Here is a 25,129-nt window from a genome sequence, read left to right on the forward strand (position 1 = left end):
CCACCGCTTTGGGGGTGGGAGAGCTGTACTTTTCTGGAGCAGACCCCAGGTTCTCTGCGGGATGGAGGGTATGAGACTCCATTCCCAGTGGAAGCAGGCGGGGTCTCCCTGAGACCTTTTCCCACAATCTCCACATTCCATTCAATTGTGCAAGAGTGTTGCTCAAAAACAGAGAGCTTCCCCTGAAAGTAATAAAAAAATTAAAAACAAGAAAACAGAGAGCTTGAGGGTTCCTATCTCTGTCACTTGATGGATTCATTGCTGTATCTGCTTCTAACTTAAATCACTGGCTCCTTTTCTGTCTTACTCTGTGTCTTCACTAAGGGGTGGTAGAAATGGACCTCTTCCCACCATCAGACCAGCCTCGCTCTGATGGACAGCTCTTCCTGGAAAATCCACTCCAGCTGTTTAGTGTTTGACTTCCTCCTCTGAAATGGGGCTAGCAATGCCTCTTTAGATTATGAAAATAATATAATAATACAAGAGAAGCCCCTAGCTAGTTGTCCCAAAGCAGACACTTAACTAATATCAGTCTCTCTCTGATTTGTCCCTTGCCCCCACAAGATGGAAAGGGAGAATCAAAAAGAATCAAATATTTCCATTAGAAATGCTGACATTCAGGGGTGCCTGGGTGGCTCAGTTGGTTAAGTTTCAGACTCTTGATTTCGGCTCAGGTCATGATCTTGGGGCCATGGGATCGAGCCCTGCATTGGGCCCCCATGCTGGGTAGAGAGCCTGCTTAAGATTCTCTCTCTCTCTCCCATCTAAAAAAAAAGAAAAGAAAGAAAAGAAACACTGCCTTTCACACAAGGAATATTTTTTCTGCATCCCAGCATTTACAGTTTGTATGATTCTCCACCTTACAATCCTCCAGGATACCTGATCCCGATATCTGAAAGAATGAAGATCAGTTTTTTTCTAAATAACATAATGTTGGCATGCCCCAGGAGGCCTAGGGCTTTCCTTTCTTCTGGTTATAGCCCCTGCAGGATTCAGGTGCACCCCAACATGGCCACAGAAGTCACCTCTGTCCTGAGTCCCCAGAAGAACCTTGGCCTTTTAGGAATTGCACTTCGAGGACGACCGTGCTTGCTGTTAGTTTTTGAGAGCAAAATGATTGCACAGAAAGGAAAACCACGTTGTTTTCCTATCTCTCCATGGATCCTGTACTTCCATTAGAGAAGAAGGAGAACACCCAATTAAGAAGGATAGAAACATAAATGGAACCATGTCAGCCCTCCCAAATTGTCATTGATCATTCCACTGGGCACGTATTTCTCACCTCCCATTCAGGACCATCCCCTATGACAGACATTTTTATGGCCAAACAATAAAGAGATAAATTGATCTGGTCAGTTTTTCTCTCTCCCTTTCTTGAATGAAAAGAAAATGACTTAACTAGTTTTTTTTTTCTTTAGGATAGAAAGAGAGTAAAAAAAAAAAATAAAAAGAATGTTTTAGTAGCAAATAGGTAATCCTAAAGTAGATGAAATAGGAATTGATTTTACTTACCTGCCTTTACCGGGTAGTTGGGAGCACTACCCAAGGGCAGGTATGTGGCGACACTTTGGGGGGGAGTCGGGCCACAGCCAGCCAGGTGGGGATTGCAGTCATCATGATTTCAGGAGGCGTAGTTGCTACGTTACGCACCATCCCCAAAATCTGCCTTTTCTTCATTGATGACCATCTCTCCCACCTTGATGTTCAAACCCATTGGGAGAAATTGGGTAAAAGGAATTTCTTGTAATTGCATGTGAATCTATGATTATCTCAAGATAAAAAAAATTAAAAATGTATTTATGCAGTGGTATGCATTTAAAAGACAGAGAAAGGGTGCATGGGTGGCTCAGTCAGTTAAGCACCCGACTCTTGATTTTGGCTCAGGTCATGATCTCTGGGTCCTGGGATCAAGCCCCACATTGGGCTCCACGCTCAGCATGGAGAGTGCTGGAGATTCTTTCTCTCTCCCTCTGCCATTTCCCTTGCTCGCATTCTCTCTTTCTCTCAAAATAAATAAATCTTTTTAAAAAAGGGACTGGAGGGAAGCCATCAATATTTTAAAGTAGTTATAACATCCAGCATCCAGTTGAAACATAGAGCACATTGTTCTTCTAGCTTCTACTTTGGTTTATTTTCCAGATGTTACTTAGTGTACTTACATTAGTTTTGTAAAGGGGATAAAACTACACCTGACTTTTTTTATTAAAAAAAAAAAACTTCATTGCCAACTACAACAACTTACAGTCCTATTTCTAGTTTATTCTGAAACCATCTCCTCATTCCCTCTTCTCTCTGCCAAGTGTAAAGGGAGAGCGTGCACACGTACACACACTATACATACACATACAGACATACAGCATTATGACCTGTAAGAATAAATCGGTTGGAACTCAGTGCTCAAAACTTAACATCAACAATTTGCCACTAATGATGCATGAACCGTTGTTAGCCATGATGGACGTCTGCCCCAGAGGCTGAGAAGTTTGGATGCCTCCTTGTGGCTTCCATTTGTGATTCACAGCCCCAGTCCAGTGTAGAGACAGGAGGTGCGTCTTGATGGATAATAAAAGAGTAGAGATTTAGACAAAGAAAATAATGAGAAAACGATTATTTAGCAACCTATTTTACCCTCTCCGCCTCACTGGCTGGCCCCCATCCTTTGGTGCAGACATAATTTGAAGAGCCCAGAGCATATGATTGGTAGTAATCGAATAAATTCATAGGATGGGAACAGGGCTCAGGAGCCTATAAAAGATTCAAGTCCTACTTCCCCTTAGGAGAGAGGTATCCAACCAGTATTAATATTTTAGAAATACTAGAAGGTAGAAGAGGAGCCATTATTCATCACTAGCACCTCCATGGTACTAAAATTAAATAATGGATTTTTTTTAAAGACAGAATTGCTAGAGTTGTGGAACTATAAAAAATATTCCTCTCTTGGGGATGTTGCATTTTTTGCTTTTATCTTTTCTTCTCCTCTTGAGAACATTTTGATTTACTTCTGTGATAAGCTTATAACAACTAAGGAACTTGGGAGGCGGGATGAGCTAGGCTGGGAGGGAGGGGGTTTAGGCAGCTGACAAATGATCCTGTGTAAATTTGTTTGGCTTCAAGTCAGAAAGCTCCCGGACTGTGCATGCATTCATTTTCCACTGCATAGCATGTATATCTGCACATACGGGCTGGGGCCCTGGGCCCTGTAATAGTGAGCACCCACTGTGCCGTGCAGGCTTGGGGTCTGAGCATGCTTGTGTGCTCAACAGGAGCCCTGTGAACAAGACCCAGCCATCCCCTTCCTAATCCAGCAAAAGCCTTGAAACCACCAGCCCTGCTCCTTGAGGAGGCATCTGGTCTAGCTGTGAGGAATTGAGCAGCCAGGAGTTGGCATCACACCAGCATCTGCAGCTTTGGATCAACTCAGCTGGTCTCAGAGGTCTCCATGTCTGGCTCTGCCCCCAGCACTAGCTGTGTAACCCAGTTAGACAAATGACTTCACTCTCCTGACTCTCACTTTCCCTACCTCTGCAATAGAAATAACAGTAACTACCTGGCAAAATATACGTAAAGTTTTAGCATGGTGCCTGACATTTATAAGACCTCGATGAAAGCAATTATTATCTAGGATGAAACTTGAAGGTTTTAAAAAATCCTCTTAATTATAAAATTACTCTTCCTGATATTGACATGTTGCTATGTTTAGATACACTCAGATGATAACTGTTAGTATTTGTTGAGCACCTACTGTGTGCCAGCCACAGCACCCTGTGCTCGCCAGGACCTCGGGAGCTCGGACCTCTCATCCCACTGAACTGAAGAAGGAACTGATGTTCAGAGGGGTGAAAGGTTCACTCAAGGTCAAACCCAAGGACAAACTAGAGCCAGAGTATAAGCTGACCACAAATCATTTTCTAAACCACTGCACTGCAGAGGCAGGGGTGGTGGATAGTGCTCAGCACCCAAAGAAATGGAGTTCAGGGAATGGAAGAGAATCCTTGCCCCATAATGGGTCAAGAGTGGCTGAGTTGGGTTTAAACAGAGATTTATTTATCGTGCATCTTTTGAAACCCTTTGCCAAAGTCGTTATTTACTTAGAGTTTGTATGATTCTCTCTTGTTGGACTTCCCTAGAAAAACCAAATTTTAGAAAGATGTTTACCCAAGTCGATCCCATTGCATCCAGCTGCCTGTTAATTTTCAAGGAGCACACCGCTCTACTCTTAAAAATGTGCGTGTTTCATTGGGATCATTTAATTAGCAGGCCACTTGAAATGACTCTCTTGGGACAATACCAGAGTATCTCTCATAACTCAAGCCCAGGAAGTAAAGTTGGTCCTTACCAGAAAGTGGTAAGCCATTTTGAAATCAAGATAGCTGTGTAAGCTCATTGATTTATGCATTCATTTCCTTTCCTTTCTGACAGTGTGGTCTCTCATTTCAGTTTCTCTTTATACAGCTTCTTTATTTATTACAAAATAGTTGAGTGTCTCCTATGCACCATGCACTTTTCACAACCATGAACAAAACAGAGGTCCCTGATAACATGGAGCATATATTTTAATGGTAAATAGAGATAATAAACAGATAACTATGTCAGGTGATGATGGGTTCTGTGAAGAAAAATAAAACAGAGTAATGGACATAGAGAATGATGCTGGGAGGGAAGCCACTATTTTTTTTTTAATAAGGTGGTCATGAAAGCCCTCACTGAATAGATGGATGTTAATTAGAGAACTCAGGGACAGTGAAGGAATGAGCTATACAGATATATACTTGGTAATATCCTGGTGAATTAAAGCCATTTACCAGACACCATTGGGAAAGGGGACTCTAATATTTTGGTAGAAAAGTATAATTTAAAGACCAAGTGTGAGGTTTAAGATTAAGTAATACTGGAGAGGGTAATTCACCATCTGCAGGGCTTGAACCTAAACTGGCTTTGTATACACACAGGTATTCATTGCTCTCTCTCTGTTTTCCAAGTATACAATTTTCTTTGTCAAGGTCCATACTTATGGCCTGAAAGAGTCTCCCCAAAATGGTACATTTGGCTTTTACACTGATAAGACTTTCAGAATCAGTAGCCCTTATTTAGCTAACTGACTCAGTGTCTCCCTGTCCCAATACCAGGCTTCCCAAAGAGATGATCTGATTGACCAGGCTCAGGTTTTGGATAGGAGCCTCTGGGTCAGGAGAGGGTAACCCCGGGACTGAAAGAGGGGTAGGCCCAAACAAGGCCCTTTGGGGTAAATGGCAGCAAAATAGGATGGGAGGATGTGTGTGAACTCAGCAACAGATGAGGCTGAAGACAGAGGCAGGGTATGGGTTGTAAAAGAGCCTTGAATGCATCACTGAAGGAGCCTGAGTTTTCTCTGAAAGCGATGGCATGAGAGCCCTTGAGAGATTTTAATCGTGTGTGACCCAGTTGTGAGAGATAGTAGCTGCTTCAGGGAATAAGGAACTTTGAAGCCATGCACAGGTCCTTCTAACCAAGGTACATGCAAGGCAGAATAGAGTATCAGGCTTTCAATTGAAAATGATTGAAATTTTATTTATGTTTGACACTGCTTGTGTTTCCAAGCTTCAGACTTAACATTAAAATTTGTCCTGAATTATAAGAATAATAAGAATAATGTTGAAACTCTCAGCAAAAGGGCAGCCAACATGCATTTCCAGGGAGAAATTGTTCAATTGTTCGTGTTTATTACTTCCAAACGGGAATAGCTCCAAGTTCATAATGATGATTTTGTTACATTGCTTTCTCTGAACTGTGGTTCAGATGAGTGCATAAATATTTGGTTTAATATTTCTTTGGGAACTGTAAAAATCTGAACTGATGGAAGGGAGAGGAGCAGAGCAATGGCAAGGAAGGAAAGTTGGTAAGAGATTAAGTGTGTATATTTCAACGGTGCCCAAGGGCATGATTAATTTATTATCCTTTAAATGTCAGAATGCATGCAGAAACCTCCAAATTATGCCATTACTATGACAAAGCTAAGAAGGTGTGAGAAGGTAAAAATATTCCTGCCAGGAATTTGATGTATGGGGAGAATGGGTGACCCACTGGATACATATAAATCCGGGAATGGAGACTTGAAAGTCCCTAATCTTGCCTCTGCCACTGGCATAACGCCTGAGATGAACATCTTTGCTCTCAGCCTTCACGGGGTGGGCATGTCACCAGGAGGCCAAACTGGAGCACTGTCAACAGCACCAGGCTCTGGAGCTTTGTTGATTCTACTTCGTTGTTTCCGCTCAACCCAGCACACATTGATTAGTTGGCCATATGGAGTCAGGCTTAAAACCATGGGCTCCAGATACTTGGATTCAAATCTGAAGTTGTTTCCTAGCTGACTTTGCCAAGGTGTGTGGGACTCAGTTTATTCCTCTGTAAAGTGAAGATTAATATCAGTACCTATTCCACAGAGTTGTTGTAAGGATTAAATAAACCATTGTATGTAAAATGTTTAGGATAGAGTATGGCAAAGAGTTCATGTTCAATAAAAAGTAGCTGTGTCATTGTCCTCCTCCTCCTCCTTGTCATCGTCATTATCATCATTTAACAGTTATAAAAAGAACAGTTGCATTATTGAACATTTTATGTATTTAAACATTGCATATCTCTCAGATCATTTACTCACCATATTCTTCTTAGGATGGGCATTATTTCCCCCATTTTGCAGAGAGTGGGAGTGAGACTCAGAGAGACCATATTGCTTACAAAAGTCCACATTGCTCATGAGTTCTGAGCTGGGATGCAGACACATCCTTTCCTGTCTTCCAACCATGTTCTCCTAGATACTCTGTGCATTAGTCAGGGTAGGTTAGGCTCTGAACTAGTGATAAACAATCCCAAATGTCAGTTGATCAAAGTAACAGAGGTTTAATTAAGCTCTATATCCATTGAGGGTTATAAGAGGCTCTGCTTCTCCTCACCACCATTCTTTTCTTGGGATCTAGGTGATGAAGTCACCACTATTTAGAAAATTGCTGGTCACATGGAGAAAGCAAAAATGAACACAGATAAGCACACCATAGCTCTTAAAGCTTTTGCTCAGAATTGGCTGAAGTGACACATGTCATGTTCACTCACACTTCATTGGCCAAAGTAAGTCATATGGCCACAATCAACTTCAAGTGGCTGGGGAAATATAGTCCTACCATGTGCCCAGAAAGAGAGGAGCCAGAAGAGCACAGCCTCAATGACGACTCCCTGCTATCATTAAGTCATCCATAAATAGAATAGACTGCAGGTATAGAAGATCAAGAGTTTTTACCAGAGATGTCAGGGACCATCTTGATTTTCAGTAGAACAACATGAGTCAAGATCAAGGAAAATGTTTAGAAGGGACCCAATGAGCAGGGGAGTATAACTCAAAGCCTGCATTAAGAAACCAGAAATCCAGGAAGTGACAGCTAAGGATCCCAATTAGTCTATTAGATGAGAAAGAATGCAAACGTGTGATACTAATGGCCAATGAATGGGTTTGGGTCCAGACAAGAAAGACATAATGACTGAATGATCCAAAAATGACCCTCTTTCTCTGATCTGCTATAGCATCTTCCAGCACATGTGTGATGTTGCATAATCTAGACTTCAGGGAATGCATAGAAGTGTGAGCTCCTGAGAACAGCAAGGTCTCTGGGACTCATAAATGGTCAATAAATGCTTTGAATGGAACAAAAGGAGGTGGAGGGAGACTGTGTGTTAGAGGAAGGAAACATCTTTTCAAAAGTCATGGGAGAGAAACTAACCATGAAGCTGAGTGAATGGTGGTATGAGTTTGGTATATATTATCAACAAACATAAACTGAGTTCCTGCAGTGAGAATGGCATTGTGCCAATTACAAATTTGGAGATGCAGGGTCATACGTCATTTGTCTTTTTGTGACTGGCTTATTTCCCTTCACATAACATTCTCAAGTTTCTTCCATATTATAGCATGTGTCAGAATTCCCTTCTTTTTTAAGACTGAGTAATATTACATTTTATGGATATACCACCTTTGGTTTATCCATTCATCCATTGTTGGACACTTGCGTTGCTTCCGCATCTTGGCCATCATGAATAATGCTGCAGAGTACTCTTTCCGTGAGTCAATGGATCATTTAGTAAAGACGATATCACACTTGGCCACTGATAAATGTTTTTAAAACCCCAAAAGTAGAAATTTCATAAGCCACATTATTATATAAGTTGGAAATAAAATATTATAAATATTCATAAATTAAGAAATAGTCTCATTAAAAAAATCTATAGCCTAGAGAAAATACACCAAAGAGTATAAACTATCAGAAAATAATGCCAAAAGCCTGCCCACAAATTAACACTGAATGTTATGGAACTCAGCATAAGCTGTACTTAGGCATAATCTTAAATGTCTTTGTTATAAAAGAAGAGAAACAAAGCTAGTGTGGTGATGGTACTAATAGTACTAATAGTAAGGATAGTGGATTTAGACATCCCTTCATCTTGTGCTTCTTCCCGAGGGCACCACCCTGCCCTTAACCGTAGTGACCTCCACAGCACCATGGGAACCCTTCGAACTTGGCGTGGACACAGCCAGCCCTAGCTAGGATGAGAACCACGAGAGTATGCGGGGGGTCTGGGGCTATCATCCACCTTCAGTGTTTTGCCAGGGCGTTGGTTCAATGTTTCTGCACCAGGGGATTGGGACTCTTGGCCCAGGGTTTTCCCTACTTCTCCTCGTTAATTTATGACCTAGCGGCTGAAAGTAGTTGAGCAGCACCAGAGGGAGGGAAGGGCATGGATCTAACAGCTGCCCAGACCACTGAACAGCCAAGTTCAAAGGCATGTCAAGGACTAAACCACAGCTGGAAATTAATTAGCGCTTACAGATCACCTTAGGGAACCAATCTAATGATAAAACAAATGCCTTCTAATAACTATAGAAGGCAGTAAGTGGGTTTTTTTCCCCTATTTACATGGAATAGACATCTTCAAAATTGGCATGTACATCAAGCTCCAGCAATTCCTCTTACATGTTTAAAAAAATAATTACCAAAAATATTCTAAGGGTGAAGGAAAAATATCCATCCTCTATTCTCCAAAGACCTATACTATTCACATGTGACTTATTCCCTTTGGTGATGGGGGGGGGAGTGAATTATTTTTTAGTTGTTCACCTTTTTTATCATATTGTGTGTGTGTGTGTAGTCTTCAATCTTTTGGAAATAAATGTCTCCTGATTTCCTAAATAGAGAAGAATTAGAGGCATCACTTTAGTTGGCTGTGACAGGGAAGAAGTGCCAGGGTATTCGTCTTAGAACTGCTTTGCCAGCAAGCACAATGTCTACTTAGACAAGGGGTCTCCACAGAAGGGGACCTTTGCAGATTATTAGGATGAGGAGGGCTCTAAGCCCCTTCCTGACTCCGAGGCATTACCACTGCCCAGGAAGTTAACTTTAGGGATTTGTAAAAAGAGGAATGAAAAGGTTTTGGTGTTGCACAGGTAAAGGGACCAGATTAAAAAAAAAAAAAAAAAGTTTAGGACAACCGACCTTATTTTTAATATATGAGTTTGGGTTTATGAGCATTTTGTGATCCTATAAAAACCTGCAGATAAAGTTGCACTTCTTTACTCAAGCTTTAATCAAGTATCTTCTGTGCTCCAGACCCAGGAAATTTCAAAGAGAATAAGAAATAAATAGCCCAAGGGACAATCACCACCACCAACAAGGAGACCATCTGCTCTCTTTGCTATAATAGACCTCGCTGGTGAGCAGGGCTAAGCTCCGAGGATGAGGTTCAATCCTCATGGAGCATGGCAGAGGAGGTCAAGAGAAGCTTCAGTAAGTGGGCAATTCCTGGTGCTGAGTCCAGGAAGATGAGGAGGGGGTCTCCAACAGGCTGGGGGCCAGGAGTCCAGCTGCCCTAGGTCCAAAGAAAGTCAACAAAGTTCAGAAGGCCTGTGGTTGGTTTGGCCAAAGTTAGAATTGTAGAATCAGGTGCGGACCCATCAGGAGGGCCCCTGAGAATTGACCCTGGCAGCAATAGGGAGCCATGATGAGTTCTAGGCTGGGAACTGTCATGGTGAGATTTGCGTTTGTATTTTAGAATGCCCATTCTGGTAGCAATTAGAACAGGAGATGAGAAAAAAGAAATCAGAAACTTGCAGGCCAGTGAGGAGGTGATGATCACATTGATTTACTTAATCAGTATGCAAATACTTATTGCACTAGGTACCATTCTAGGCCTTTAGAATAAACAGGCAGAAGTCTCTCTCCAGTGGAGATCGGAGTTCAAGTATAGACACAGGAGATTAGGGCCAGAAGCTCTTCAGCAAATATGGTATACAAAGGTTTGTGACTGTGTCATATTTATATATAGAATACCTATTCCATGGGGGAAAGACTGATGTCAGTGCAATGAAGCAAGAGTCTGAACCACACAGACACCAGAATGAAAATTAAAAACCACATTGACTAAAGGTCATGTGGGGTTCTGGACTGGATTTTTTTTTTTAAAGATTTTATTTATTTATTCGACAGAGAGAGACAGCCAGCGAGAGAGGGAGCACAAGCAGGGGGAGTGGGAGAGGAAGAAGCAGGCTCATAGTGGAGGAGCCTGATGTGGGGCTCGATCCCAGAACGCCGGGATCACGCCCTGAGCCGAAGGCAGACGCTTAACCGCTGTGCCACCCAGACGCCCCTGGACTGGATTTTGATCAGAAAAAGTATAGAAGTGGAAAATCTAGAGAAACCTGAATACACAAAATCTAGAGCTTGGTTAGTTCATAGTCACGTATCACGTAGTTGTGACCGTGTTATACAAGATGTTAACATTTGGGGAAATTGGATGAAAGGTAAATGGGAAATCTGTACTATCTTTGCAACATTTCTGTAAATGTAAAATTATTCCCCCCAAAAGTTTATATGTAAACTTTTTTTTAATGTATTCCAGTCACATTGGATAGAAAAAAAAAATTGTGGAATAATTTGTAGAGAATGATCCTACTTGTGTAAAAACAATCAAAACTGCTGTATATTCTATGAGTGCGCATATGTATAAATTCATGGAAGATTACCTTAAAACTACACACAACTAGAGGACAGAGGTGGGAACAGGACTTAGGGGATTCAGAGGAGGGCCTCAGTTTGCCCATAATGTGCTAATCTGTAGGGAATATGCAGCAGGACCGGCCTTTGCAATTCAGATCAAGCAATCACTGCCTGCTCCAGGCCTCCTTAGGTACAGAGGACTCTGGTCCCAGCTGTGCCATGCCACCCAGAGAGCTGTTGTGCTGGCCACCCCATGGCTCTCTGGGAAGTCACTTTACCCAGGTATGCAGCAAAGTGCCTGTGGGCTGTTCACACGCCCTTCCAGGCTGTTGGTACCCAGGGCCCGAGTTCTTTCTCATCATTAGCTATGGTTTTTTTCCATTCAGACTCAGAGGGTAAGTAAGTAAAGGGAAAAAAAAAAAAAAATCCCACTGTGAAAAGAAGTGCTGAATTACAAAGACCAATAGGAAAGACCAGCTAATTGTGAAGCCCTGCTATGTGGTATAATGGGTGTTAACAGCTGTTGCAGGAGCAGAGACTCACAGCAGGATTTGTTCTGACCAGAAAGAGGGCCCCGGATTTCTTAAATCCCATCACATTAAACAACAACAAAAGGACCACCCCCCGGGGCCACAGCCAGGGAGTAGCACAGGGCCATTTTCCGCAGTCTCACACAGTGTAATAAAGCTCTTCCGGAAACCCGCTTGATTAGCATGGAATAGGTTTGATGTGTGGCTAAAAGCCTCCTTGGCTTCGTGGTCATTGCACACCTGCTATCTCCCCAGATCAGTGAGGTTGAAGTGGGCTGGGGTCCCTCTGAAATCCCACCGAGGGAACAAGAAGCCGGAGAGATGGTGGGTGATTCCTAAATCTAAACCGAGCCAGGATTCCTGGCGTTTCCCTGGAAGGCAACCCCCACCCTGCGCTTGCCCCTCTGAGGTTTCTCTAAGCCTTGGGGTGTTTGGACGCAGTTGGAGATGTCAGTCTTGGGGAAGTAGCAACTCTGCTTTACTGACATTCTAGAAAACAGGTTTTTAAAGAGTTCCTAATAGTGTCATATGTTTAAAATAGGTCTAGAGAGGAGTAGCAAACAGACCCAGCCTTTTGTCAGCAGAATGCTCCAAACGGTAGCAGTGGAAACCAGCACCAGTTATAATGAGTATAGATGGTGCTGAAATCTGTCCAAATCAGTGGTCCGCAAACTGGGGTGTGCATCAGAATTATCAGGGGACTTGTTAAAGCCCATGTCACCAGCCCCATCCCCAGCTCTGATTCCAGAGCTCCGGGTGGGGCCTGAGAATTTGCATTTCTAACAAGGCGATGCCTATGCTGGTCCAGGGAAACACATCTTGAGACCCCTGGGCTAGTGGCCCCATAATGCTCATTAGTCTGCGGGTGCCATACTTGGTGTGGCCCTCCTTCAAAGTGGACACGGTTCTGAGGACCAGGAGGCAGATTCAGTAGATCTGTCAAAAGCCAAGTCTTTAGAAACAGAAATATTGAGAGAGAGGAGTCATGCAGCACGAAGCAGGTGCTCACAGCGGGTCTTCCTTCTTCTCTGGGAAGAAGTCATTTAAATCCAGCAGCCAAGACCCCGGCTTCTGTGGGGTCAGGTGGCTCAAGCTCTCTGAGAGCAAAGAAATGACCCAGACCTGACCTTTATGGCAGGAGGAAAGGTGACCCCAGGGGCAATTTCTGGGTCCAGAATTCAATGCTATGGGACAAACAGAGAAGTGGGAGGGTGTCCATATTTGTCCCAGTAGAGCCTTCAGGACCATCTCCCACTGCATGCCTTCCAGAAAGCCTGGGGTGCTATACTTCCAGCACTTTCTGAGCAGGAAAGTGTCCAGAAAGGAGATCAGAGCACAGAAGACTTCCCTTGGCAGGTCTTCACCAGTGAGCTGTGTCTGGGACACAGATAGGGTCAGAAGTCCATTCCTGGGAGCACCAGAGCTCATGTCAATTTCCATATTCATTTCCCGTCAGACTGTCTCCTGACTTAATATGTCCTTTAGGGAGGACTTGCCTACCTTAAGTGCTTAGGGGAGCAAGAGGAAGAGGTTTTAATCCACAGTTGGGCTGAAGTGGTAAAATGGGGAAGGTGGGACAAGTAAACAGGGAGGTGACAAAGAAATCGGGTTTTGGTTGGCAGCCCCTTCCCACAGTAAACCTGTTTCCAGAGCACTTCTCTTAAACCAGAGATGTTTGTGAGTCTTGTGTTTTAAAAGGAAATTTGCTCTCTTAGAAAGGGGTTCTTTTTTAGTATTATGGTTAAGATGCTTTTTTTTATGCCTGGAAGTCTCTGTCTTATCCTATGACAACGAAGGTGTGTCGGTGTGATTTTGTTGTGATTATTACTCAGTATGATAATCATTAGCTACAATTCATAGCCAAGAAGTGCCAAGAAGTGCACTTTGCACACACTATCTCATTAAACGCTCAGCAACCCTGGGGCACGAAGGGTGTTTTCCTCATTTTATAGATGAGGAAATGGAGAGCCAAGAAGGCAAGGAACCATGTTCCAGGTCCCAGAGCTGACCATGGGCTAAGCTAGGACTAGGGCCTACGTCTGCCTGAACAGTGGTGTTCTATGTTAGACAGACATTGGAACTGGTTCCTGCTGTGTGCCAGGCACTGCGCCAGGCACTGGGATCCCAGGGTGATCCCAACAGGCTGAGGCTGTTGACCTCATGGAGCCCCAAGCAGGAGGGAGTGGGTCATGGGGAGAATGTCAGTTGGATTAAATCAAGTCAAGCAGTGATTAAAAACTCTTTTCATCAGAAGATATCACATGCCTTATTTTTAGTCTTGCTTTAAATGATATTTTATGTTAATCTTAAAAATGCAAACAGGGATAATTGGTGTTTAATCAAAACTCTCAATGTATTTAAGTAAAATTTTAAATCAGGAAGAAAAAAAAAACAACCAACATTGCTGTATGGAACTGTGTCAGGCTCTGCCTCAACTGGTCACAGCAGAGGAACCTGGGCATGAAGGTCATGCTGCCTTAGGCACCACTGCCACTTGGTGGCAGACATCGGAATTGCAAGCTTGGCGCCCACAGCAATGGCCTCTGAGGGAGGCTGACTCCACCAGAAGGCCCATTTCCTGTCCTGTCCCTGGAAACCCTCCAGGTACCGGTGACAGTGTTCCAATAGGAGCCTGGTCATTTGTAAATTGGTTACAGCTGGGTCAGTATCAGCTTTCATCTAGCTATCTGTCCTGAATGTCTACTGCGGTTGTGACCTTTAAATTATTACCGTCGGGGGAAAAAATTGTTACCATCGAATTCGTTTTCACAGATATGGATGATAAAGTGACATTAAATATACATGAATCCTTGGACAAACTCTAGAACCAATTCATGCAAATAATGGTTCTCTCTTTAGCTGGGAATCTTCAAACGCTATTAAAAACAAAACAAAACAAAAAAACATAGTTTGAAAGAAAAAAAACAACCACCATAGTTTGGTTCCCAATTACCCCTCAACCTCACTCAAACCACGCTAATGACTCCCAGGTTCTGGAGTTGTGTAGGCTCTCCCCCTGCCTGCTTACTATCTGTGTCTGCACTATTCCCTCTGCCTAGACCGATCTTCCTCGATCGTATCATCTGAATTCTCTTCAAATGTCACATCAAGGCTGACAACCTGTAGGGAATTATCTTAAATTCAGCAGTGTCAGCGTTGCATAGCAATGTCCCTATAGATACGGATGGTGGGTTCTGAATCCCGTCTTCATCTCTTTAGTAGCGACCAGGGCTTCATCTCACTATGTCTCGCTGACTCACCCATTAAGTATGAATGATAATGTCCCCTACCACCAGCATTGTCGTGAGGTTTGTTTTTTAAGTGTGCAAATATGTGTAAAATGCTTCCTGAGCACCGTGCCTACTCCACAGAAGCAAAGGTACAGGTGGCATTGTTGATGACTGAGTTTTGTAACTAGTTAGAACTTCGGTCAATGCCTGCCCACTACAGGATTACCCACTCATTTTTTCCCCATTCTCTATTTGGTCTAGCTTACAGGAAGAAAAAAAAATCTCTTTCTTGAGAATAACAATAAAAATGTCCAATCTTGAATGTCCTTGAGTGATTTCTCTCCTAGATCCATCCCTCCAAGTCCATCCCCCTACCCCCAGGCTGGTAAGCTTCCCCAGCTGTAAGCTGAAAAGATTTGCACGTCAGGATGAAAGGTGTTAAGCAATGATGCTATTTTTGGTGAAGCTGCCTTAGTCAAGTTTATCCGGCCGCTCTGTGTTGGCACCTATGATTAGTGGATTGGTCACCGAGCTATGCTGAAAATGTGCTTTGTCTGTGTTCCAGCCAGAGCCTTAAATGTCGTTCTGTTTCTCTGACCAGGTAGTCGATAGTGACAGACCGGAAGGGTCCAAGTTCCGGCTCACCGGAAAGGGAGTGGATCAAGAGCCTAAAGGAATTTTCAGAATCAATGAGAACACGGGTAGCGTCTCCGTGACACGGACCTTGGACAGAGAAATGATCGCTACTTATCAAGTGAGTAGTCCTCGAGTGCCCACCCTGCACGCAGACATGTGGCTTTTCCAAGACTATTGTCTTCCCGCTGAGCTCGTTATTTCTGTGCTTCATCAAACCCAGGGCTGTGCGGCTTTAAGTGTGTCTCTGTGGAAGCCGAGTGGCGTTGAACCCCAACAGGGTAACAGTGGGGGCCTCTTTCTCATCAACAGAGCCTGCAGGCCTCTGTGAGACTTTGGGCACTGGAGACCAAGAAGGGGGACCCTTGGGGGATCTCAGAGGAGGTCAGAACCATGAGGGCAGCTTTGGCTTTTCCAAAAACCAGCTCAATTATAAATAGCTATAAAAGGTGTGAACCCTTGGATGGGATCGTTGTACTTTTAGAAGTCTGTCCTAAGGAAATGAGGAATTTAGATTTTTGTCCAATGAGGTTATAGCAAGATATGACCCTTAAAATGGAGTCAATTTTGCTAAATATCCAGCAATGGGGTAGTGGTCAAATTATGGCACAATTTTGCAAGGTTTTGAACAACCATTTAAAATATATTTGAAGAAGTTCTAGTTATATGGGAGAAATTCAAATATCGAGTGGAAACAGACACACAAACACATATGGTAGCCTCCATGCAGATTGAGTGTTTGCACATTTCACGACGGGTGTAGATTGGTGAAGAAACATGATGGAAGAAAAATCAAAGTCTTAATGGTTGTGTTTGGGTGTTATTGACTTTTTCTTTGTTTTTCTGATTTTTCTACAAAGCACTTAAGCTACTTTTTTTAAGATTTATTTATTATTTTAGAGAGAAAGAGAGAGAGTGAGCAGGAGGAGGGGCAGAGGGAGAGGCAAAGAGAGAGAGAGAGAGAGAGAGAGAGAGAATCTCAAGCAGACTCGCTGCTGAGCACGGAGCCCAACGCGGGGCTCAATCCCAGAACCCTGAGATCATAACCAAAGCTGAAACCAAGAGTAGGACGCTGAGCTGACTGAGCCACTCAGTTGCCCCTCAAGTTACTTTTTTATGGAGAAATAAAAGGCTTTTTGTAAAACAATAGTTTCAGAAGTGGGCACCCATTCAGGACAGACAGACCAAAGCAGTGGCAAACAGATATTGGTGTGAGCACTAAATCTCATATGGGCTGGAGGTCAGTCGTCTCCCTTCTCTACAACAACCCCCAAGAGTTCCCTTTCACTGCCTGTGTTATGGATGCAGGCCTCTGAGGGTAGTGAGCTCATTCTTTGAGGAATGAGATGGAATTCCCAGCCATTTTCAGGAAAAGCCCTCCATTGGGCACAGTGCACTGAGCTGCAAGCAGGCAGCTTGCAGGGGACAAGACTCAGTGGGAACAAGGCTCAGTCAACAATGTTTGTCTTCTGTCATCATGGCCCGGGCCTGTGCACTTCTCAGGATCAGGATTGGTGGTCGTCAATTTATAAGGACAAGATTTAGCATCTCTGGTTTTCTTGGTCAAAACACCACATGAGAATAATCCAATCCCACGTTAGCAACACTACTGCCTCTCCCTCAAACCGGTGTGCTGTCCCTTTACTGCAGACAGAGGGTGGAGAGACACTGCATTGAAAAGTAAGTGTTCTGGCTGGGAAACAGGTACCATGGGGTCTCGCCTGCCCTGTCAGCCCGAGTTGTTGACCTTGGGATAGACCATGTAAGCTCTGGGCCTCACGATCCCGTCCATAAAATGTGAGTCACACTCACCTCCCTATCGGATTGCTCTGAGTTTCCAGGGTGGAGAACACAGTGTGAGGGTGTTGGAGGAATTCAAGTACTGGACAAATACAAGCTGCCCAGGGAAGGTGCTGGAACCCTGTCTGCCAGCAGATCTCACACCGGACAATGTGCCCGAGGCTCCTGGGTCTGGGGAACAGGAGGGGGCCTCCCAGACCCCGCTGTGCACCTTTGCCAAAGGGTAGGTGCTGCGAGCATCTGCAGGGGGACCGTCTGTCCGAAATCACCAAAGAGCGTCCTTAGTATACACCTGGGGATCTGGTTATTCTAGAAACTGAATGTTGCTCCCTCGGAAAGTGGTGACCTCAACAGCAACCAGATGTAACGAGGCTGCTGTCAGGGTCCAGCTGCTGTGGGAAAAGCCAGCATTAGCCCACAGGTGCACGGCCTCGTCTCCTTCCATGTCTGTCGTGTACGGATACATGTTATAATTTCTTAGTTTCAGAGCTCGGGGTGTAGCAAATTGCCCTTTGAGGCTCAGTACTGCTACTTACTGAGCTGTGTGACCTTGGGCAACCCACTTAACTCTCTCTGATCTTATGAAACGGGTATAGTACTGATGAGGACACCGAATACTCCCGAGGTTCAGTGGGGTTGCGTCTGGAGCCGACGCCCAAGAAAGAATTCTTGAGGCGTCTTTGGTGCAAAGTTGGTGGTTTATTCAAGCACTAAAGCACGGGGACAGGACCCGTGGGCAGAAAGAGCTGCTGCACTGGGGTTGTGAGAGGTGGCTGATTATATACTATGGGGTTGGGGGAAGGTAAGGAAAAAGGGAGGTTGAGGAAATACTTTCATATGTTAAAGAAGACTTACAGGATACCAGAGGCCTTGCCATTGTCAAGTTAAGTTGTTTTTCCCTCTAGCAAGGCATTAACATTAAGATGGTTGGGAACTTCCTGGAGGCTGCAGATTATAAGGACATTTAGTTGTTATCTACATTCCCTTCTGGAAGCTAGGTTAGTGATAGAAATGCTTCATTCTTGTAAACTGCTAAGACATTTGTAAACTGACGGGGACTTAGGTCTTGCACGATTGTGGTATCTACAGCTTAACTATTTCTTTGTCCTTTAGGGCAGCCAGGGTGCCTGAGGAATGTCACATACATCCCATTGGGGGGGGGGGGTTGCGGGGTGTCAGTTTCTGCTTTGTCCTCAGCTTGCCTTCCGTTCCCTCATCAGTACTAGCACCTTTAAGGATTATAAAAGCTAAAATCGCTAGCTTTCACCAACTCGCAGTTGTTCATCAGTGAGTAAAATAGAGCCTGGTCTGTAGCTTGGAGCTTCTCATATTTTTTCCTTAAAGTGAAGCATGTAGTATCGTAGCAATTAAAAAGATAATTTTGCACGTGGCCACATTTGCTGCATTCAGATATCACGGACTAGCTGTGGGAACATGGGCAGGGGGTCTGTCTCAACTTTCTCATCTGTAAAATGGGAATGATAATAATACTGATCTTACAGGATTTTAATGGATTAAATAAGTTAATATGTGTTAAGAGTTAGGATGATGCCAGAAACACCGTGAGCACTGTATGATCTTACCACATGAGCAAGAGATTAATGATGGGCAAGGGAGGTTGTAGCCCAGCCTGCCCAGATTAAGTGTTAACTTTCCATGGGTGATCTTGAGTTTATTTTATAGTTTCATAACATATTGATTCATTATTGAATTCACTGGAGTGAGGTGCTCCCTCCAAGGTGTTAGGGGAATCTGGTGGGAAACCAGACACACCAGGTTCCCAGCCTTCATGTAGCTTTCGTTTTAAAGCCCGGGCTTTATTTCACAACAGACTGCTTTAAACTCCTCACCATTGTGCAGGTGATCTCCTGGGACGCGGTGCCTTGTTCATCATGCGGCTTGGGCACAGGGCTGCACGTGCCCAGTAGAGAGATGCTGGTCCTGGTGAGAATGCAGGGTCTTAAAAGAGCACCAGGGTGCAACAGCCCAACAGCAGCCTGGCCCTGAGCCACTCTTCACTAGCCTCAGGGCTCCGGTTTCTAACACCATACCCCGCCCCCCTCTTGCTTGCTCCCGGATTCCTCTTTGTCCCATTTCCTTCCTGTCCTTGCTGAGGAATGTCCCTGTCACCCTCTGTTTGGCTCTTCTATTTCTAGATTTACTGGGTTACTCTTTTAATACACTTTGGGCACAGGAAAGTTGCAACTCCTGTCCGTTTCAGGCACCTATTTAGAAAGAATCTACTAACCTAGTAGCCTTTAGATCCATTGTGTTCACAGTAGTCATTGTGGCTGGTAGCAAACAGGCTTCTTTCAAGAGCTGGGTCCTCCCAATTCCCACATTTTTCATTTCCCCTCTGGCAAGTTCTGAGAAGCTGCGAGCCCGCAGGAGAATGAATTTCCATCATAATCGCTCCATTGTTGGTGGTGTTTATTTTAAAGTTAAGGGCTCCTCACGTGCAAGTCAACTGCTACTTCCCAAGCCCAACAGGAAAGCATTCAGAACTAAGCCTTGGGGATTTGCACAGTTTGAAATAACCAGGGATAATTGGTCCTTGGGCCCCCGAATTTTTATCATCATTTAAGCTACTGTTTATTGAACACTACATGGCTGATACCGCGCTAAATACTTCATACACGCTCTCTTATTTAACTCATTTCACCTAGGAGACTTAAGAAGTAGATGTTAACACCATTTTACAGATAAGCAAATAACTGTGAAATAACTTTTGTAAGGTCTCGCAGCTGGTGTGTATAGAATCTGGGGTCCGTATCCACTTCTCTCCACCTCCAAAGCCCGAAGCTTCCAACCACTAAGAAATACTTCTTCCAATTTTACCCTCAGTTAGAATCCGATACTTAATCTGCATGTCCCCAGCCTTCTTTGCCAGGAACTCCCCTTAGTGGGGCTAGAAAGGGGGTGTGATTGGCTGGATAATCAATACCTTCCTAAATCCCATCTTTGTCCATGACCCACTGCCACCTGCCCACTCTCCCTACCCCAGCCCCCAAAGGGCTTCCCAAGCTTCTGACCCAAAGTGGCACCTGGTAAAATAATTTAGCTCTTGCAGTATCGGAAGCTGACATATTAATGCAAAGCCTCCTGAAATATTACTCATTATTATGCATTTTGCCAGCATTTGAGTGATTTGTGAACTCTTCATTGGAATAAAGTACTGTAAATGATTCATGAATGACCAAGTTTATGAAATTCTATAAAAATATTAGCAGGTGGTAATGATTCCCTCACACTGTGAATATAATCTGCTGGCTGCGAATTTGTCGATATGACAGGACAGGAGTAGAGTGGAGGACAGAGTCTGGTAGGCAGGTTGGGGAGCCAGTAGACGGTCTGGGCTGGGTTCAACAGGATGGTAGGGGGCAAAACAGGATTAAGGCCATCTTAGTGGGCAGGTGTCCTGGGCAGGACATATTCACCCTGTTCTCTTGTCCACTTCTGCGAGACGTACAGAGGAAGGGGAAGTCAGAGCTGAGTGGGAGAAAAGGCAAGAAAGAACTAGCAATTACTGGGCACCCATTAGGTGCCCAAGAGCTCTCTAGAGTACTAGGTACGCAAACCTATGAAACTGCGTTATTATCTTGCCTTCACGGATGTGCTAGCTGAGGGCCAAAGTGGTTCCCAAGATACATTCTTGTTATTAATGTTGGTGTTAATGTTTATTGAACATCTACCATGTGTCAAGGCTCTGTGCTAAATACCTAAATGATCTCATTTAATTTTCACAAAGATGAGCTTAATAACGTTATCGTGCCCAATTATAGAGCCAGTTACTGGAACGACCTGTGTTCTTGTCTTCAGTACATGAGCAGGGTTTCATCGTCTCCTTCTGAATATTTGTTCACATTTTCTGGAATATGACTTGCTCTCCTTCAAGCCAGTTTCTTGGATACATTTTGACTTTGTAGTGAAGACTGTGGCCATAAAGTTGGAGTCCACATGGCAGGAAGAAGGTTGCCGCTGTGTTTTGTTTCACTCATGTGGCTCTGCCCTAGCTCTAACCCAGAGGTAGCTCCAAGACAACTTGGCAGAAAATACATTAAAGTGAAAAATGCTGCCGTCAAGTGGAAATACGTGTATCATAACATTAGCGATTGTAAGAGAACCGAGACATGTAGATTTACCCAGATCGGAGAGTTATTTAGGTGATTAATCTGTTTATAACAATGACCATGGTATACGTGGATCATGCCTGCATTACTTGATAGGATTGCACTGCCCTTGATAAGATTTGTGCTTGGAATGCACCCCCGGCCCGCAAATGTAGGGACAAGTTACATCTGATCACCCTCATGGCCATCTTTCCTAGACAGGATTCTTGGTTGTAATCCACAAAATCCCTCCAACTTGTGTATAAAGGGATTTATCAAAGGGTACAGGGAGCTTATATAAATGCCAAAGGGACCCAATAACCTGGCTCACATGGGACACGACCAGCGGTGCTGCTACAGGAAATACCCAGCTATGGATGATACTGTCGTAGAGCAAGGGTTCTCAGCCTTGGCACTGTGGACATTCAGGGCTGGATAATTTTTTGTCACGGGGGCTGGCCTGTGCAGTGCAGGGTGTTTAGAAACATGCTGGTCTCGAACTACTGGATCCTAATAGCACCCCTGATCCCAGGCTTAACCGTCTAAAATGTCTCCAGATAGTGTTAATCATCCCATAGGGGCAAAACTGCCCCCCGGCTGAGAACCACTGTTCCAGAGGAGCCATTGCTGCTGCCACCTGTTCCTGCCCCTCGGCTCCTATGATGCTCAGAACTGGGTGGTAGCAAGTCTGCGTGGCTGCCCAGAAGGGTGGAGGGATTCTGACAGCATGCTCTCTGAACCTTAGATCCCAAAGCAGAACGCTGCCTCATGTCCCACTTCCACTGCCAAGTTTAATGCCAGGATGTCTGCAGGGAAGAACCTGGGTCATATGAAGGACTGTTGCCGAGCTAGCAAGGGGCTCGTGGCTGTGTTGACATCTACAGCCTCGGCCACATCATTGGTACCATTTTATTCCAGGGAGGAGACGGTCAGTGATCGGCATGGCTGTCCGAGGGCAGGTCAGCAACACGTGTCCAGGAGACTGTGTGGCTTCACACCTCTGATCTGAACTTCTCTCCCTATTGTGGGCCTGTCAATCAATAATGAATGTGGCCTTGGAAAGAGCCTTGATTGGGAGGAGACCAAGAACATGGGTTAAAAGCTCAGGCTCTGGAATTGGACCTACTGAGGTTAGAATTTTGATTCTGCTGTCATAGGAACTATATGAAATTGCCATTTTTACAGGTGAACAAAGGGTGAATACCAGCCATTTCCCACGTCACCTTTGGCAGGGTATTTAACTCTTTCTCGTTTTCTTGTCTTTACGGTTGGACAGTAAGACGGCAGGATCACGCTCTGGCTGTGTTGCAGTTGGTAAGTGGGATGTACAAGAGAAGTGCTCAGTACGGCCACTGGCTAAGTGTTCCTGAGCAGGGAGCTGTCACCTCCCATACCCGTTCTGCGGGGGAAGCTGCCTGCAGGTGAAACAGAGCTGAAAGTCGTTGCTAGGCACTCAGCTCACAAATAGCTGGGTGTCAGTACCACCGTGTGTGTCTTTGTAGAAGGGACTGTTTACATGGGCGGTGTTCTAGGTGTGGCCCCCAGACCCGCCCCATTATCTGGGAACTGGTTAAAAACGCACATTCTGGGGCCCACCCCCAGAACTCTGGCCCCCGCAGTTGGTGTGGACAAGCCCTCCGGGAGGTTCTGGAGCTCGCATTGTCTGAGTGGCCCGGCCCAGCTCTCAGTACGCTCCTGAGCCGTACCATCACTGCAGCTGGCTGGCTGGACAGCTAATTTGCATCCCGGATGGTGGCCTTGGAGCCGGGTCCTTATGGTCCTGCTGGGGCCATTTGTGCCTTAAACGTTCCTATTTCTCCAGGTGCTCTGGTCCGCCATGTGAAAGCCCCCCAAATCCAGTTCGTACTCTTCAAAGCTGCCCTGTTTTTGTTTCGGTAATGGTTCCTGGGAGCCAGGCAGATTGTTCCAGGCTGCTTTGCTCCATCCTGTCTAGACGTCAGATGATGGTTAAATGCCACGTGACGGAGTGTTTGCTTATTTCTCAGAAACCATCCTTTTAGGCCAGAGATGAAAGTGTCCTCAGAATATTTGAGCAGGTACGGGAGAAGATAATTCCTGATAGGAAGAGCTGGCTCTGGGGTCAGCAGAACGGGCGTTTCTGTCTTATTACATCTGTAAGCCTCGAGGAGGTTATTTGTAGTCCTCAAACTTTGCTGCACATTTAAACCCTCTGGGGAGATTTTAACACTCCTGATGCCCAAGCTGCTCTCCAATCCAATTAAATCAGCATGTCTTGGAGTGGGACCAAGCATCAGTGCGTTTATAAAACTCCAGGTGTTTCCATTGTGAAGCCAAGTTGGAGAACCGCTGGATTAATCTAACCCACCTGTAACCCAGTTTATTCAAACCATTGGGGATAATCACCCCAACCAGGTAGGTTTGCTGTGAATCTCAACTGAGACAGTACACGGAGGAGTTTCTAACACCAACGAGCAAGCAGAAAATCGAAGGTCTTCCTTCCCCTCAGTCAGCTGCTTGACTCTGAGCGAACATCGGAAGCAAACTACTTTCTGGCATCTCTTTGGACACAAGCACTTAAAAAACCAAAATGCAGAAAACCAGAATCGGATAAACAAATGAACAGGTTGTTTTGTGACTACATTTAGGACAAAATAAATCCCGAATTCAGAATTTGGTCGCCGCCTCTCCGCACCCCAGTACCCTCAAGCATCTCATCTGGCTCCTTCAGGTTCCGCTCTTCATATTTCCAAGCACTTCATTTTGCACCCCAGTCTTATCTGCCAGGAGCAGCTGGCGAAGCTGAGGCATGAAGAGGTTAAGCAACATCGCTGAGCCCGCCGCGTCCCCAGGTTGGGGTGCTCCTGCCTGATTGTTTCTTTGGTCCACTAAGCAAAGATGCTTCCTCACTCAGGGCTGTGTAACATGCTTTCCTAGACCTCATTTGCACAAATTCCTCAGAAGAAGGGCAACTTGCGTCTTGGCAGGTGGGCAATCCCAATGCCCCTCGGCCTGCGCCTCTGCTGGCGGGGCCCCGCACACTGCACCCGCACACACTCACAGAACGCTAGACGTGTGACAACAAAGCTTCCCGTCTCTCTTCATGTGTCTCACAACAGCCAAGTCCGTTCAGCGTGGCCCCCTTTCCACATGGGTTGGTGGCATTTGTTCTTTACAGATGAAGAATCACAGTATATCACAACAGCAAGAGCCTTTAGACCCATTTACTCTAAACTACTAAGTTTACAAATAAGAACGAATTAATAATTGTCCCACAGCTCTGACTCCCAGTGCCCAAAATCCATTACCCATGTTTTGTGATCCCTCTACAGCAGGCATGGCAGCCAATCCCTCTGGGACCAGATCCTGCAGACACAGATAAAACATGCTTGCTAGCTCCCACCACTCCTTGCCCCACTCTCTGCAGTCATCGATTGGCATGAAGATTTTTTTTTTTCATTTGGTAAAAGCTGGGGAGGGAAGGAGTTTGTTCAGGGGCATGGACAAGGAAGAAAGAAACACAAACGAGAAGACCAGAATAGACTGTGCCCCTCCTCTGGCTCCTTAAAGTAAGCTTGATATTCTTGGGTTAGTGGGCAGAAAATGATGGGAATTTTTTTTTTTTTATGAGACACTGTGCAAAATTGGAGGTGAGGACCAGAAGCTAATTACACCAATTACAAAAGGGTAAAATTCTAGGTTCAAGCACTGTGGCTATGAAGCCAAGTGACAAAGGATGATGTAATTCAGAAGAGAGCCATCCCAGCCCCCTCCCCTGAGACCTGGACAGCACTTTGGCGTAGGAAGGGTTGACAATTAGGGGGTGGATG

At 44.8% G+C, this 25,129-nt stretch overlaps 1 protein-coding gene across 1 annotated transcript in view; it reads left to right on the forward strand.

The window, feature by feature from the left end:
* CDH13 (cadherin 13) overlaps positions 1–25,129 on the forward strand; it is a 981,274-nt gene that overhangs the window by 497,635 nt on the left and 458,510 nt on the right. Inside the window, exon 5 of the mRNA XM_008689752.2 lies at positions 15,380–15,532. Coding sequence (XP_008687974.1) covers positions 15,380–15,532 — 153 coding nt within the window. The remainder of the gene's footprint in view (positions 1–15,379; positions 15,533–25,129) is intronic.

The sequence above is a fragment of the Ursus maritimus genome, unplaced genomic scaffold, assembly GCF_017311325.1.
Source record: "Ursus maritimus isolate PB19 unplaced genomic scaffold, ASM1731132v1 scaffold_19, whole genome shotgun sequence".
Classification (NCBI taxonomy): Eukaryota; Metazoa; Chordata; class Mammalia; order Carnivora; family Ursidae; genus Ursus; species Ursus maritimus.